This window comes from Xyrauchen texanus, chromosome 28 (assembly GCF_025860055.1).
Source record: "Xyrauchen texanus isolate HMW12.3.18 chromosome 28, RBS_HiC_50CHRs, whole genome shotgun sequence".
In the NCBI taxonomy this organism is placed as follows: domain Eukaryota; kingdom Metazoa; phylum Chordata; class Actinopteri; order Cypriniformes; family Catostomidae; genus Xyrauchen; species Xyrauchen texanus.
In genome coordinates, this window is record NC_068303.1 from 24123828 (window position 1) to 24140831 (window position 17004).

Here is a 17004-nt window from a genome sequence, read left to right on the forward strand (position 1 = left end):
TTGGCGCGCACGGTGTTGACAATGGGTTCCCGTAGCGTAAGCTAGCTTACGCAATACGTGAGAACCTCTCATAAGAGAACGAATCGGTTACCTAACGTAACCTCGGTTCTCTCTAGACGAGGGAACGAGTATTGCGTAGCCGGCCGTGCTCGCGCCACGCAGCGACTTTCGCTTCATTCAATGAAAACCAGGGTTCCAGCCTCACGAACTACGCTTATATGCACTCTAGCCACGCCCATTTTGGCGGGCTTTGATGCAGTAAGCCGCGGACGCCTCTCATTGGACGCGAGTTCGCCAAGATCGTCTATAGGCTGCAGCAGTTGCCGCAGAGCAACCAATGAGCTCGCTAGCTAGCCCGCTCAAGGTCTGCAGTTGCTGCAGACCTTGACAAATGATACAAAATTAAGGATAATTTTTTGGCTTCAATATCTCAGAAAAGATTAATCTTTCCCGTAGCGTAAGCTAGCTTACGCAATACTCGTTCCCTCGTCTAGAGAGAACCGAGGTTACGTTAGGTAACCGATTCGTTTTCCAGTTTCATTCACAAAGTCTTATCAAAATCTTACAAAGTCTTATTTCCTCACTTTACTTGCATGACCCAAGTTCAAAAAGAAACATGACTCTGTACTCCCATTAGAGGTTGGTACTTATGGGACAAAACCATAACACAAACTCACTGCATCATTAAATGTCTCCCCATAAAACATTCTGACCAGATGAAACCATGAGAGAACAGTCATCCATTGGCCAGCCAGCAATTAGCCGAGAACAGGAGACCTGTTACTATTGGCTGATTTCTGTCAGTGACATCTTGGCTGGAAGAGTTCCTGTATCGATCTGATGTCATCCTCACCTCAAGACATGGAAGGATTATTTAATTTTTTGGAAATATGATGAAGGATTGCGCCTGTTTCTGTACTAAATACCAGCACACAGTTGTTTTCTTGAGCATATTGTTATAAAATGCTTTAATAAATAGTTTGATTTATTTCTAAGAACAAACATAAATTCCACTAAATGAACCAAATAACATTTTTCAGAGCAATTCTTCTGTACAAAAAATTACATTATTTCTCTTAAAGAACAAAACAAAAACCTCTTCTCAAGCTCCACCCCATTCCCTTCCATAACGGATATTAAACTTTACTTGCTTAATAATCTCTTTTGATTACTTGATTTTTAACCAATTGTCAAGGAACAGTTTTAAAGAGATAGATCACCCACAAATGAAAATTCTGTCATCATTAATGTACGTTGTTTCAAACCCGTATGACTTTCTTGTGTGGAACACAAAAGGGGATGCTTTTTTGTTTGGGTGAACTAACCCTTTAAACTCTGCATTATCCCACATACGAAAAACTAACGCTGATGAAAGAAATCAAATCATAGCCAGTCATTTCTGATGTAATCCATTTCTTTGAGCTGGTACCTCAAAAACAAAAGCTTTCCAACAAAATAGTTCCCTTCATGAAGCTTCAAAAAGCAGGAGAAAACATTTGGACATAATTTGACAGATCTGCATCTTTACAAGCAACATCGACCAGCAGACCTTAAGCAATGACTTTCTACAGGTTGTATGAAAATGGGTGTGAAAAAGGAATCGGGATCTTCAAGGAGGCAGGCACACACACACACACACACACACACACACACACACACACACACACACACACACACACACACACACACACACACACACACACACACACACACACACCAAAATACAGCACACAATCTTAAACTTGTCTTGCAACATGAAAACAAAACCAACATCATAATAGGATGATCTCTGATTATATTTGTGTTCTGACTGTGGGATGCTGTATACATATTACAAAACCTGCCATGTCAACTGGCATAAATAAAAGGAATGGAAAAAAGGAGTGTTGTAAAACAAATAATAATAATAAAAAATCAAAAACAATAATAATCATAATAATTTCAAACATAATAATAATTAAAAAAAAGTGACTTAAGTTACTAAATTCAAATATACACAGCGAATCCTTTATTATATACACATATTTACAGAATTCTTAATTCAAATACCTTGATGGTGATATGGGAGCTGCTCTTAAGACCAGCCTCTCCCCTTTGTAGTGATCTATCGGGTCTACCGTGACGGTAAGACTTTGAAAACCGAGAGGCTTGTCTGAAGGCACTTGAGACCGACTCGAAATACTGCAATCGATTTTTTAAAGAGCATTCAGCCAATATAACAGAAATGACAGAAAAAACAAGGCCACTTTATAGGCACTCTAGCCCTCCTCATGGACAATGAGCTTGGTAAGGCAGGCGTAGAAGGAGAACAGGTGGAATGGGGCAAAAACAGGGACCCCCAAAGCCAGTGTTCCCCGTTGGATGTCCCCACACATGGTCTGCACCAAAACTGGGCCACTCACAAAAAAAAAAAAAAAAAAACATTTTGTAAACAACAACAAAAAGTCTATATGATTTCTCTCTTGTTTTAAGAGTTATTTAGTCCTGCTCTTTATTCCAGCAGTCATTTTCAAAAACACAAATCGAGGCTTCTCTCTGCCTCCTTTATAAAGAAATATAATTTTGCTTCCTCTGTACATAAAAAAAAACATGAAGGAAAGAAATTGGCCACTTCGCCATTCAGCCTCAAAACATCACAAAGTTGAAAATAAAATTAACAAATGGGGAAAACTCAGTCTTCGTTTCTGAGATGGCATCTGTCTCATCATCCTGCTCTGTCCACTGGCAGAGGCTCATACACAATGCTCCTTGTGCTCTAGGCCGGTGGTGGCATTATTTACATTTTTACAGTTGTTGTCTTTGGGGCTGAAGCCTGTCCAGTACGGTTTTTTGAGGGAGGGGCTGCAGCCGTCGCTGCTCCACATAGTGCAGATCAGCTCGTTCTTGGTCTGCACTGCAGCCTTAGAGTACTTTTGGATGGGACGCTTGCACCCTTCCGTCCTGCACCACTCTTCCATAAGCTCCAGCTCTTCTTCCTCCATCTCCTCCTCGTCCTCCCCGATGTTGCATGTCCGATCCGGGGAGCCCATGAGCTTGGTGCGCTCGTACTGCGCATCCTGGTTGTCCTTGTGTTGCGGCTGCAACACTGGCCTCAGTTGTTCCCACTGATTGTTGACGCTCTCCTCTGTAGGCACGCGTTCCCTCCTCTCACGCTCTTTTCGCCGCTTACGGGTCCACCACACGCAGACGATGATGCAGAAGACCCAGAGCACACACAGGATGACACACAGCATGGGCACCAGGTAGTCTGTATGGAAAGAAACTTGAGTCAGATAGAGAAAAAACTTGAACAAAAAAGGATATTAGAAAATGTTGTAGGAAGGATTACAGATACTAATATATATATATATATTTTTTTTATATGATACCATAAAAAATACTATATAGTAAGATACTATTGTATCAGTGGTTCTGAGTACCGACTTGTCTTGGCGAGATATACAGTATGTACTGTATATTAAAGCAATATCACATGGGCAAGAGTGCTGTATGGTTTTATTTCAGCACCACTGTAATTCGGCCACAGGCAATCACAGCCATGCTAATATAGGGACATAGTGCATGACAGCGAATGTAATATTGCTTTTATACAACAGTTCAACCAACAAGTAAATAAATAGAGGAAAAACTAAGGAGTCACAAAAAAAAAAAAAAAAAAACCATTTGTACATGGAACTACTTTAAGCCAGGGATCAGGATCTGCCATTTCTAGGTCAAAAGATGCAGACAAACTTCCGTTACTAGTTAAAAAAAACGTTACTTTAGAACTAGCAACGAAAGCCGTTTCTAACAAGTTATTGGAGAAACAAGGACGTGTGTGTGTGTGTGTGTTTGAGAGAGAGCAAATACTTGACTGTGTGCGATCACCTGCGTTTGTTGCAATTCTCAAGCAGTTATGAAGCTGTTTAACTCTATTCCTCAGTTGTAGTGTAAGTCAGCTTGCTGAAGATAATGGAATTTTGGTCAAATACATCTTATATTCTCTGTGTAAAAATAGCCATCTGAGCAGGGCTGCCAAAGCAACAAACTCCGCTATCTTGCTCTCATTTTTGTGTCTCTCAGCTGTGATGAGCCTTAATGCTGAAGCTGTAAGTTTAACTCTTATTTTCTAGATATACTGTAGTAGTAATCCAAGCGATCATGGAGTGTGAGACAAAGCTGATGGTTTCAAAGACACCGGCTCACAGACTGACATAAACCTTAACTCAGCTGGCTCATAACACATAAAAACTATTTTTTGTCACCACCTGCTGGCTAAAAATTGTATGTCACAGGAAAAAGTCAAAAGACACACAAATTTGCTTTTAGACATCTGTGCTACTTTGACACTTTAGTTTAGAATGACACAAACAGTAACATGTCACAGTGCTGATGGTGTGAGCTATCAGCACTCTTGGAAAGCCTCTCGTTCAATCAGATTTGAAGACCAGAAATAACTTTTTTATTTTTTTTTATAAATATCGCACGCACGCACGCACGCACACACACACATGCACACACACCTTATAGACTTGCCATTGTATATGATGTCATTAATATTAATTAATAGTTAACAATATAAACAAGAAAAAAAAATTAGCCTTATTCCGTATTACAGACTGTTTATGACCCAAAACATTTATTGAAAAGCTATAAGCAATGTTTAATTAAGTTAGAACAACTTAAGGGCTATATACAATTGATTTTAATTTGCTATTATTTATATTAATATTTATTTATATTTTAATAAGAGAGAATCATAAAATACCACTGGTATTCGTATGCACTACTAAAATATTATAAGCATTTCTTATGCTTACAAATCTTTAAGTTACTGCGATTATTAAAAATGTTTTCCCAGCATTGTCTTTAATAGTGTGCTGTGATAGATAACTGATGGATAAGTTGAATCCTACTACACAGGTTTGTGGCCTCCAGCCTACAAATCCTGGGTCCACTGAGGCTCTCAGAACCCTCCCTCCTGTGACTTACAAAGACATTTAAAGCTGCACTAATTGGTGGAGACGGGGAAGTGATACTCGGTCGGGGGATGAAGGCTGGCTTTAGCCTTGAGGCCAGTTGGCCCCTGCTCTACTCACCCACTGGCTGGGACATGACCGGCATCTCCACTTTGACCTCGACGACGGAAAGCATGACAGTGCTGTTGTGTCGTTTAGACAGAGTGCTGACGATGGTACTAGCTGCCTCCTGGATCTGACTGTGCTCTGGCTGCTGTCCTTCATCCTGTTGGAATGACTGCAGAACAAAAAATGGGAGATTAAATATGTGTGAGTGTTATATTATTATCCTATCATCTAATTGATTCCTACAGCATGCAGTTGTAGTTTTTCTTCAAATTTGGCATGCCCAATTCCCAATGTTCTTTTAAGTCCTCGTGGTGGCATTGTGCTTCACCTCAATCCGGATGGTGGAGGACGAATCCCAGCTGCCTCCGCATCTGAGACCGTCAACCCAAACATCTTATGATGTGGCTCGTTGAGTGCATTGCCACAGAGATGCGTGCATTTCACGCCATCCACCGCGGCATCCACATTCCACTCACCATGCGTCCCACCGAGAACGAACCACATTATAGCGCCCACGAGGAGCTTAACCCATGTGACTCTACCCTCCCTAACAACTGGGCCAATTTGGTTGCTTAGGAGACCTGGCTGGAGTCACTAAGCACACCCTGGGATTCAAACTAGCGAACGTCTTTTACCACTGTGCTACCCAGGCCCCTGAATGCAGTTTTTTTAAAAATCAGACTGAAACAAACCCTTGAGTTTATTAAAAGAACAAGCTCATATTAAGTCATTTTGTCATGAATTGGACTACAGTAGTTACACTGTATATTTTTGAGTGCAGCAAGTGCAAGCTCACAACTCAGGTAAAACTATTTATTTTGCTATGGCTCTGTATTACCACAACTGTATAGGAGTTCAGGAAATGCTGTACAAGCTTAAGCATGTAGGTTTAATTTTTTATTTTTTATCAAAGTAACAAACCACCTACAAAGAACAGTACCGGTATGCAATTATTCACCAACTATAGTTTTGGTAAGAGGACAAAATGAGACTTCAAAGCAATCTACTGTATGATGAATTATCAGTAAAGGAACTAAGAGTGGAAGCAATCTTCATCAAAAATAAAGGTTGATCGAGCATCGCCTCAACCCACATCTCAATTATTTTAGCTCTACTCTGCCCCACATCTCAATTATTTTAGCTCTACTCTGCTTTCAACATGCAAAAACCTGCAGCTATTCAAAGTTCCTGCCTACAGGTTCCATTTGAATGAGTCAGGACTGCATTAAACACGGAGCTTCAACTCAGTGACATGTTAGAACACTGCAGGGATTTAGACTAATCTAAAGTATTAAGGATGCATTTGTAGGTAACCACTATTTATAAGTAACTTCCATGAGCAGAATGTTTTATTGAATGCAGGATTGGATACACCTTCAAATATCACAAAACGTACCTGGTAGCACAAAGATATACAATTTCGTTGAAGCAGTCATTACAGCACCACCAAACGGAATAGCAAAAATTATGACTGTTCTCGAATAAATTTCCTTTTACACCACACTTTGTTTACCATTGGGGGACAACCGATAGTCCTGCCCCAAAATTCATGCCATTGGTTGAGCCTAAAACAGGAAGCTCAAACAAATACAGCAATGTTGTGATGGCACCAGATAAATCAACCTAGAAATGGCTTACTTGTAGTTGTATTTGCATATTAAGCCGGGATACCAGAAAGTATTTTAACATCTGAAAGACTACACAATTCAGCTTTAGTGTTTTAAGTTGGATTTGTGATACTTATTTGGCTTATTTGGGTGTGCAAGCTTTCTTTTCAGTCTAAAGCTAAAGTGTACATCCAAATGCTAAGTGTAAGAGGTACTGGAGCAGGTTCCAGTGCTCTCTCTATGCGTGTGGGTGGAGGGAATGCTGCAATGCAGTATGGCCAGTTGCTGGTCAGTCAAATGAATCTCATAACAACATAATGGCCTGATTTGAAGAGGGGGCCGGTTGGCATGGAACTGCATCCAGTCATTTCAAGGAACCATGCTCAACTCAGTGAGGAAATAAAATTAGCATCCATTAACAGATTTGTGCAATGAGTATCCAGGACTCATGTGGTTTTGACTTTCTATTTCACTGATAATAGATCTTAGGGGCCACACACACTGCTGTGTGCAGTATATGATCATCTGGAGGATTCATGAATATAAAATATGTGAGGATAGAAAGCTCCCCCAAGGTGAGCTACGTGCATAGATGTACAAAGTGAAAATCTTCAAAATGTGTACTTACAATGGCCACCTCTACGGCATCCTGGTTTTTGTAGGAGAGGTCGCAAAGAACCAACAGTTTGTGCTCTTTTGCCAGGCTACGTGTGGAGGGCATATACCGCAGCTCTGCGCAGACGTTCTCCACAGTTGTTCCCTAGAAGGCACACAATGTATTTAGAGAGGAATCTTCTCTAGAAGAACATAACTATTCTGGATTTTTAATGTGATTAATTTAAGAGAGGGATAAAATACATTGGCTGAACATTCCATGATAAGCAGTTATCGCAGTTTCCATTTGAATTCTTACAAAGAAAGAGTACCTTGGTAATACCATGTTTCCATGTGTTTTTAGACAAATAACAAGGCTTTTTGGGCATAAGACCATGGTAATACCAAAGTACTTTGATATTACCATGGATTTTTGGACCATGAACCCTGGTATTACAATGTTTGTTTTTTGACATGGTGCTCTGGTAATCCAATTTTTCTATGTATTTTAACATGTACCATGTTTTTAAGCATAGTAATTTTTTGGACATAAGAGTATAACATTCATTTCTGAACATCGACAATGGCAATACCATGGCAACATCTGAAAGCATTGCTGTACCATGGTACCATCACAAACACTTTTTGTAAGGGAACAGAACACTAATGTAGCAGAGGGTATAGTCAAACCTGAATACTTACAGTGGGTAGTTTGTCCCTGTTGAATATAAGGGTGATGCGAGCACAGGTTTTATCCAGATAGACTGTGTTGGGCTCACATTTGGTTTGTAGGTTTGGGGCAGCTTCAGGGCTGGAGCAGAAACCCCACTGCTGACAAGGGGGAGAGAGGCAGGTCAGGAAGTTATGCTCTTGGCATTCACGACCTCCTGGGCAGTAGTGAAGCTCTAGCCCTGGCGCTCCTGGCATCAGACATGGCCGACGGCCACACACCACCTGAAAGACGGGGGAAAAGGTCTCATGAACGCACCATTTTTGTTAAAACGTGCTGTGCTGTGATGTATTTACTCAATCTAAATCTATAATAAACAACATTTATTTTAAAATTATTATGCATTTTATTGATATATCTTATTACTTTATTTTGCTTAAAAGCATATTGAAGAATACACATTTACTAGTGATGCATATCATTTCAGGAAGAGAAATATGGTGATTGTGGATTTGTAAATTAAATTAACATAGAAAAGAAGGTTTCATGTTTTTTGCATCTCCAGTCACTTACCTTGGTGCAGTCCACTTTTCCGTTGACACATTGACAAGTGTTGCATTCTTCCTCCCAGCGGCTGCCGTGCGGGAACTGAAGTCCAGCATAGTGACACGTCTTCCCGATGCCAATGACTGTGGCACAACACAAACGCAAAACAAACACCGTAAGACTAGCGCCAATTCTAATTTAAGACCAGATCCCTTTCCTGTCTGGAATGAATGATCTCATGTCAGTGCTACAACACAGATGTTGCGTTTATTCTTCCGCAAAACACAAAATTAGATGTTAGGTAGAATGTCAGACTCAAACACTGTTCATTTACATTCCATATTTTTTTGCACATAATGAAAGTAAATGGTGACTGAAGCTGTCAGTCCCTAACATCTTTTGCATTTCACAAAAGAAAGCCATTCGGGTTTGAAACAACAAGTGGGTGAGCGAATGATAACAGACTGTTCAGTTTTGGGAAAGTTTATTTGAATAATTGATCCTCAAAGGGATACTTCACCCAAAAATGAAAATTATTTTTTAATTTACTCACCCTCATGCCATCCCAGACACGTATGACTTTCTTCTACTGAAAACATACAAAGATTTTTAGAAGATTCTCAGCTCCAAAAACACAAAGGCAGCATAAATGTAATCCATAATACACCAGTGGTTAAATCCATATCTTCAGAAGCAATATACTTTTTATTTTATAATAGTACTTTTTTTTTACTACAAATCTCTACTTTCACATTCTTCTTTTGCTTTTGGTGATTCGCATTTTTCGTGCATATCGCCACCTACTGGGCAGGGAGGAGAATGTACTGTAAAAAAGGACTTAAATATTGAGCTGTTTCTCACATACACCTATTATATCACTTCTGAAGATATGAATTAAACCACTGGAGTCTAATGGATTACTTTTATATTTCATATGCTGCTTTTATATGCTTTTTGGACCTTCAGATTTCTGGCTACCATTCACTTGCATTGAAAGGACCAACAGAGCTAAAACATTCTTCTAGAAATCTTAATTTGTGTTCAGCAGAAGAAAGTCATAAACATCTGGGATTGCATGAGGGTGAGTAAATGATAAGAGAATTAAAATTGAGTGAACAATCCCTTTAAATATATTTCTTACAGTCTTGACATCGAGGTCCAGTGCGACCAAGGGGGCAGACACAGCGGAAGCCATTGATCTCATCTACACAGGTGGCACCATAGGCACAGGGTGATGACTGGCACTCATCAATGTCTGGTGAAGCAAAGAGAACATAACATTTGCATCAATACTAGGGATGTGCAAAACTACATATTTTAAAAATCAACTAGCTGATGGGTTGCCTGTAGTCGAAAAATCGGTCATAAGAAAACTCTGAGATTTTAAGGCATGTTTTTAAAAGTTTTAATTCTTTTTGCTTGAGATGCCATCTTAAAAGGATACTCAAAAGCCAGTGTGAGGGCAAAGCCACCCATCTGAATATATATACACACAAGGACGTAGCAGCAGTGCTTTTAACTGAAATAATTTAAAAGACTCAACTTTTCCAAGAGGGTTATACTACGCAAATGGTCTAATAGCTAAAGCACAGCACATGGTTAGCATGCCAAGTACATCACTGTTACTATGTATAGCAAAAAAACTAAATGAGACTATTCAACCTCAATAATAGAATAGTCGAACATTGGACGACTAGTCGACCATCGTGACCCATTCCTAATCAATACAGCTATTGACTAAGGAGAATATCAAATTGTTGAGAAAGTTAAAACTGTGATTTGAAATCAATATACATTTCACCTGTTTGAGTATTGACTGTGTTCCCATGGTTGCAACTTGGAAAATGAGGCTGGGGAAATGCATGGACTCCTTAAAGACTATTTTCTATATCAGGCCCATCAGTGGACACAAGAGACAAGGAGAGGGTAAGGAATTTTTCCACAGGTTGAATAACTTATCTCCTCTGTCCGTTTGTGGGTGCGGGCTAACCTTTGACCCTGGCAGAGGTCAAAGGGCACGGGATGCTCAGTAATCCACCGCCACCTTTTTCTATACATCCTCTATTCTTTTCTCCTCTGAGATACTCACTAATACGGCAGTCAGGTCCGGCAAAACCAGGGGCACATTCACAGCGGAACCAGTTCACCCCGTCCACACAGATTCCACCATTGTAACTGCAGGAAAAGATACACGAACAATGAGGTTATTAGTTGCAAAAGACCAATCACCCCTGTGATTGAGATAATTCTGCCAATATACATGTTTGAAAGAGGAAAGGAAAAAGGGGGGAAGGAATGACACAAAACCAGGACAGGGAGGGAAAAAGAGTGGAAGACAGAGTGAAGGAGGATGCAAGAGGTTTAAAAGCGTTTCATTCCATTTATCTATACCAAAACCTTTCAGATGCAAATCCCCTGCTGCCTCCATGCTGGGCTGCCCTCCAACATCCCCACCCCCAACTCTCGCCCCCCCCCTTCACAAATCCTTTGCTCCCAGGTCAGCGATGAAAAAAGGCAAGGAGGACAGAGAAGGCTGGAAGTAAAAGAGCTTGTCCATCCCCTCCTCCCCTCACCGCTGGGGGTGCTCTTTTAGGGCCATCGCCTCTTTTGTGGTCCCTGTTAAAACCAGCCCAGGGTCTCCTGAGCTGTCGGATTTAGGGGTGATTTAGGGACATCTTCTCCTGTCTTTACAACCAAAATAGCCCCCACAACACCTCCCCCCACCCGCCTTCTCCTCAGTGTAGCCGCTTGCGGAGAATGGGGGTTAGTGGGGTGGTGCGGGCCAGGAACAACAGGGTGGAATTAGGCAGAAAGCCATGTTCGAAGGGTTATTCCTAGCCGTCTATGGTGTACAGGGAAGGGGAGGGTCGGCACAGACAGGGAAGACAACAGACAAAAAACAAACTACCCACTGACAGCCCTGTGCTGCATTGAGTAAATAAGGGGGGGGGGGACAACTGCAGAGCTACATAGTCTTGCTTACCAGGGGTGAGGGTTGCAGTCGTTGGTGTCTGTGAGGAATAACAAGAAATAAAAAAGAAAAAAGAGAGAGAGAGGTGTCATTCAATGCATATTGATTGTATGTAATCTAGCCCTTTTGTGGATGATGTTGTTGTTTGTCTTTCAGTGGTATGCAGACATGCACTGGCAACTGAAATGTGAATGGGGGAATTCACTCACTCTGAGCGCAGGTGGGCCCTTCCCAGCCGTCTTTACAGATGCAGGTGAACGTGTCACCACCACCCACACACGTTCCTCCGTTCAGGCAAGGGCTAGATGCGCATGTGCTGTTTTTTGCTGAAGAAGAGAAACGAAAAGAGAAATACATTAAGTCAGGCATTCTGTAAACAAAATGACAAATTTTATTCTGATTAAAAGGTGCGGTCACAATTAGGGATGTGCACGAGTAATCGATTAAACGAGTACTTCTTCAGCTTTAAAACATTCGACTACAAAAACATCTACTCAAATAATGAAATTAGATTTTCCTGTGTGCTTTTGCCTGCCAAGGGCAACATTGAAATTGCTTCTCTCACCTAAATGATTAGTTCATTAGTTCCCCCCCAAAAAATCTGTCATTATTTAAAATGATTGTATAACTTCAGAAGACTTGGAATGTATCTTTTTATTTATGAGTACAAATGATGATTATTTTTTTTAATATAAAGATCTTGTTTATGCATTGTACAACTTTTTTCATGAGAAAAACTGGTTCAAAAGTTGAAGGTTGAATATAAATTCTACATTTCAAATAATCAATTACTCATTATTTTTTTTTTTTGTATGTGTTAGAGTTTACTCTGAATGCTAATCCCTAGTCACAAAAGTCTTTAAGCATGCAAAAAACATTGGCAACAGGATATGATGTCACATTCTAGTGCTTCTGTTTTTAATATATAATAAATCACAAATAATAAAACATTCAAAACATTACAATATACCACATACTCCACACCACTGGAAACCAGCTTTAAAATGTGTACTATTTGTATTGAGCTAAGAGGTCCATCTGTGTCATTAAGATCCTCTTTTGGTCAAATATGTGTTCAGGAATTTGCAGGCCAGATATCACTAAACTTGAACTACGCAGTAGAACATAACACACTGTATGCTGTGAAAGACTAAACTTCTTTGTATCTGCTTGCCTTTTCTCTCTTTTGCTTTCCTATGGATATGAATGGAAGTGAATGGTGCAAAAACCTAGTGTACACTCACATTTTTTTTTTGGCCTATTTGTCATATTTACGCATTTCAATTTCATAAAAAAAAATCCCATTAAATTGAATTGTATAATATTAAACAAAATTAAATGAATACAACCTTTCGTAAGATTACTCCATTAAATTTGATGGGATTTTGCTATGAAATTGAAAGGTATAAATCCCAAAATAATTGTTTAGAGTGTACCTGGACAGAGGTCTACAACTCACCCATGTTGCATGCGCTTCCTCCCCATCCAGGTGGGCAGGCGCAGTGGAAGCTGTCTCCATGGTCATAGCAAGTCCCTCCATTACTGCAAGTGCTTGCATCACATTGACTTTCACCTATACACAAATAATAGTTCATTTATTATAATAAATATATTTTTAGCAGTCAGTTCACATAGCTAGACTACATAATAAGAAAAAAGTACTCACTAGAATGACAGGTCTTGCCTTTCCAGCCATTGGCACATTCACAGTAAAAGTCATTTACTAGGTCAACACAGTGGCCGCCATTCTTACAAGGGCTTCGACTACACTCGTTCACATCTGAACACAGAAATAAAAGCAAGGTAAGATACAGAGCAGGTCCTACATGAACACTCGCTACTAGTAAAATCAAATAACTGGTAACTTCATCAAGATCTGCAGCATAATACATGGTTTTAATTGAATTAAAAAAATGACAGAATGATGACATGATTCAAATGAAACCGTTTATTAAAGAAAACAAAAAACTGTTTTTGTTAGCTTCGTCTAACAATTTTTACTTCACTGGCAAATTTGCCATCAGAAATGTATCTAGGATACCAGAGGTTTACTCCAGAACTTCTACAACGACACATATGTGGAATACTTCTCGCAGTAAGCCACAGAAACTTAAATATGAAGAACAAAATCACATTGTGTGCTCAAGTTTATGTGAGCGTTTTCTAAGTATCCCAGGAAAAATCTAATAGCTAATATTTCTCAAAAGGACAAAACAAACAACTTTTATAAACACATACAAATAATAATATGTAATAAATAAATATATAATGTTTTGAATAAAAAAAATTATGCAAAATATAGTTTTAAGACCGATATTTATGGCTGGTACGTTCTTCTCAATGTGGCAAAATTTTACATTTGGACCCTGAAACAGAGTATAGATAAGGTTAAGTAGGATGAGAAGGATAAAGATAAGACACTCACTGAGGTCGCAAAGGTCACCCTCCCAGCCATCCGGACAAAAGCACTGGAAAGATGTAACCCCATCAATGCAGGTACCTCCATTGCGACATGGACTGCTCACACAGTCATTAACATCTGTAAGGTAAGTATAAAGTAAATGAGTGAGGAAAAGAATGAACAGGGAGGAATGGAGTGACTGATATTATAAAGGTGAAAACAAGTGAAGAGGCTCACTCTCGTGGCAGTAGGTTCCGGTGAAGCCGGGATCACAGGAGCAGGTGAAGTTGCCACCTGGCTGGCTGATACAGTGCCCATGGGGACCACACACATTAGAGCTGATGTGTCTCACACCACCGTCTGAGCCGTTACTCGCCACAGAAATTGTACAGCTGTCAATCACTGAGAGAGAGAAAAGAACAGAAGCAGGAATAAGATCAGATGGCTGTTCCTGTGTAATCTCTAAACCAGGGTTTTATAAGCATCTATGTTACCATATATTTAGCTATAATGTGAAAATAAACATAGGTTGTAGGGATGGGTCACAATACCAAAAAATACCAAAATATAAAAGCGTAATGATTGATGTGAAAAAATATAATTTTGTACTTATGTTTCGCAATTAAAAACAAAACCAGTACTCGCGTTTAACATGTTTGTACTGTATATAGTAGAACATATGAATACTCTGCATACTGTATGTTGGGCAATGTCAACCAAGACATGGAAAAATAAAAAGTTATTAAAAGGAACAAAATGCCCTTTTAAGTTTTGTGGTATAATGGATAATGCCATACACACCGCTAGAGGGCGCCGCTTGGTTACATAATGCTGACCGAATCGCTGAATGCAGTCTATTTTTAAGATTTCAAGGTTAGTAATCACGCAATTTAATCTCAACTCAGTCCTTGTACTCAATCCAATGTAGCCTTAATGGATACCAGACCAATGTCTAGAAGTCAAATTTTGCTGGTTTCAAACCGTTTTGGATGGTTTTAGCTCATGTGTAGGTAAAGTGGCGCTCATCATTTCCTCAATGTTGGATCAAGACTGATTAGAAATTAAATAGTACATGTTCTTAGGAGTGCCAACCATCTACATTCTGAGGCTATTATAATTTCTGGACTGTGCATTTGAATTGACAGAGTTATACCTTGGCAAGGTGTTGTTTTGCAGTGGTCCTTGTGGTTTTCACAGGTTTTGCCCTCGTAGTCTTCTGAACAGGCGCAGTAGAAATCACCCGGCAAGCTGTAGCATGATGCCTTATTCTGACAAGGGTTTGGCTCACAGGGGATCGGGTGAGAGAGGCTCTCCACCTTCAAACAGGAAAAAAATAATAGGAGAGGGATATCGAGTTAGCGAATGAATTAGGCTTTGATTTATTCAAGATCTAAGGTTTTTAAGTCCAATCCTCTTAAACAATAGAGCTAAAACACAGTCAGGTAAGCTGTGGAAGGCTCCTAATAAGCCTACAGCTAAAGGAGACAGCACCATTATACTCACACAAGAGACCAATCAAAACAAACTGTGCGGCTAAATTTAGCCACCTTCCTCTCTTACTGAGGATATTCAACTGGGACGAGGAACACTTTTGCACATTTCATTCTTCCGACTTGGCCTAGCTCCAAGTATGCCTAAGTCACTGAATTTATTTTATTAAGGATATATATACATTGTATATACTGGAAGGGCTACACTGAGCACTTATTCACAAGCAGTCAAACCAGACTGCATAAAGACAAGCTACATTAAAACTGCTAGAGCAGACAGACGTAAGAGAAACCATCCATCTGTACTAGACCAGTTGAAACAAACATTGAAAATGTGGGATTCAAAATCTAATTAAACCTAGAAAATCAAATCAACTGTAAGTTATAGGATTTTAAAAAGTGTAAAATAAAGAAACTTCATGACATTAAATTAATTACGATTCTGCAGAATTTCTTGGTCACATGTTAAACGAGCAAATTTGTGACATTGATCATGTTAACTCCTTTTTTTTTACGGTAAGGTTTGCTTGTATCCATTGAAGATGCTCTTTGAAACAATCTTAAACCATACTGGAATAATAGACCATCAGCTTGAGTTCATGGTACCATTAAAGCATAAAACAGAAGTATTAACCATGGATAAAAAAAAAAAAAAAAAGAGATGCAATTCTGAAGCTTAATATAACTTTTCAGAAGCAAGCATGTCTTAAATCTCAGTAAGCTGAGGAACATTTTGGATTGTGGCTTGCATCCTAAAGCATCTACAAGTAGTAGATCAAAGATTTATTTGAGTGACATTTACTCCTAAATCAGAGCGTGTAGGATTCTGTCAAAACTGGCTCAAGTCTCTAAAAGTAGCCTCATATGCACCAGTACTGAAAACAGCCCAACAGATCAAAAGCTTCCCTAGTATAGTCTAAGAGACTTGAGACGTTACTGTCTAATGTGAGCGTATGGCATGCCAGGCATGAATATAACATAAAAACCAAGGCCTTCTCTTTCCCAGGATGATTGTGGGCAGGCGGCCAGGATGCCAAGAGAAGAGTTGCCTCATTCACTACAACTTATTTTTAGTGTGCGTGCTAAGCAGAGACTGGCTCAGGACCAGCTTCCAGCACCTCTTCGGAGCTCCATCTTTAGCCTGCCACAAGACTAATACTGGCTCCAGACCAGAGTTATCCACCACTAACAGCAATAATAGCCAAATGAAGGCAAGAAAAAATACCCCAGCCCTCCACCCTAATCCTGCTCTAGTTACCCCGGTGCACCTGTGGCCGAACAGCAGGGCTTGATCTTCCTTACACCAAGGCTTTAAACAAACATGAATGCAATGATCGGGGGTGTTGGGGTGACATGGCACCAATTTAGCCATGCAAATGAGGAATGAGATTGTAGGGAAAGTATGAATGGAGATGTGACACCATCTGTAGTATTGAATGACTCAAATTAATTAAGACTGAGTATACATTTCCATTTAAAAATACTTTGAATATATAAAAGATAAATTGTGTACAACCAGCAGATGGATTAAAATGGGCAAAATCTGATTACATTTGCAGAAATTTAACAATAGTTTTTTGTTAGTTTGTGCTAACATCTTTTGAGTTCCAGCCAACTTTTTGTCAACTTCTATTTTAGTAATTATGAAAGGTCTTGGAC

The 17004-nt window shown here is 39.6% G+C and overlaps 1 protein-coding gene across 4 annotated transcripts in view; it reads right to left on the minus strand.

Annotated features, from left to right (window-relative positions):
* Nucleotides 1–450: 450 nt before the first annotated feature.
* The window catches only part of jag2b (jagged canonical Notch ligand 2b), a 62361-nt gene continuing 45807 nt past the window's right edge, over nucleotides 451–17004 (minus strand). For all 4 annotated transcript variants that reach the window (XM_052095970.1, XM_052095969.1, XM_052095968.1 and 1 more), the window contains 14 exons: nucleotides 15009–15171; nucleotides 14093–14257; nucleotides 13880–13993; nucleotides 13121–13234; nucleotides 12914–13027; nucleotides 11664–11780; nucleotides 11467–11494; nucleotides 10573–10658; nucleotides 9625–9738; nucleotides 8511–8626; nucleotides 7970–8221; nucleotides 7302–7433; nucleotides 5079–5235; nucleotides 451–3247 (listed from right to left, as the gene is read on the minus strand). In XM_052095970.1, the coding sequence (XP_051951930.1) occupies nucleotides 2733–3247; nucleotides 5079–5235; nucleotides 7302–7433; nucleotides 7970–8221; nucleotides 8511–8626; nucleotides 9625–9738; nucleotides 10573–10658; nucleotides 11467–11494; nucleotides 11664–11780; nucleotides 12914–13027; nucleotides 13121–13234; nucleotides 13880–13993; nucleotides 14093–14257; nucleotides 15009–15171 (2187 nt within the window). In that variant the 3' untranslated portion in view covers nucleotides 451–2732. The remainder of the gene's footprint in view (nucleotides 3248–5078; nucleotides 5236–7301; nucleotides 7434–7969; nucleotides 8222–8510; nucleotides 8627–9624; nucleotides 9739–10572; nucleotides 10659–11466; nucleotides 11495–11663; nucleotides 11781–12913; nucleotides 13028–13120; nucleotides 13235–13879; nucleotides 13994–14092; nucleotides 14258–15008; nucleotides 15172–17004) is intronic.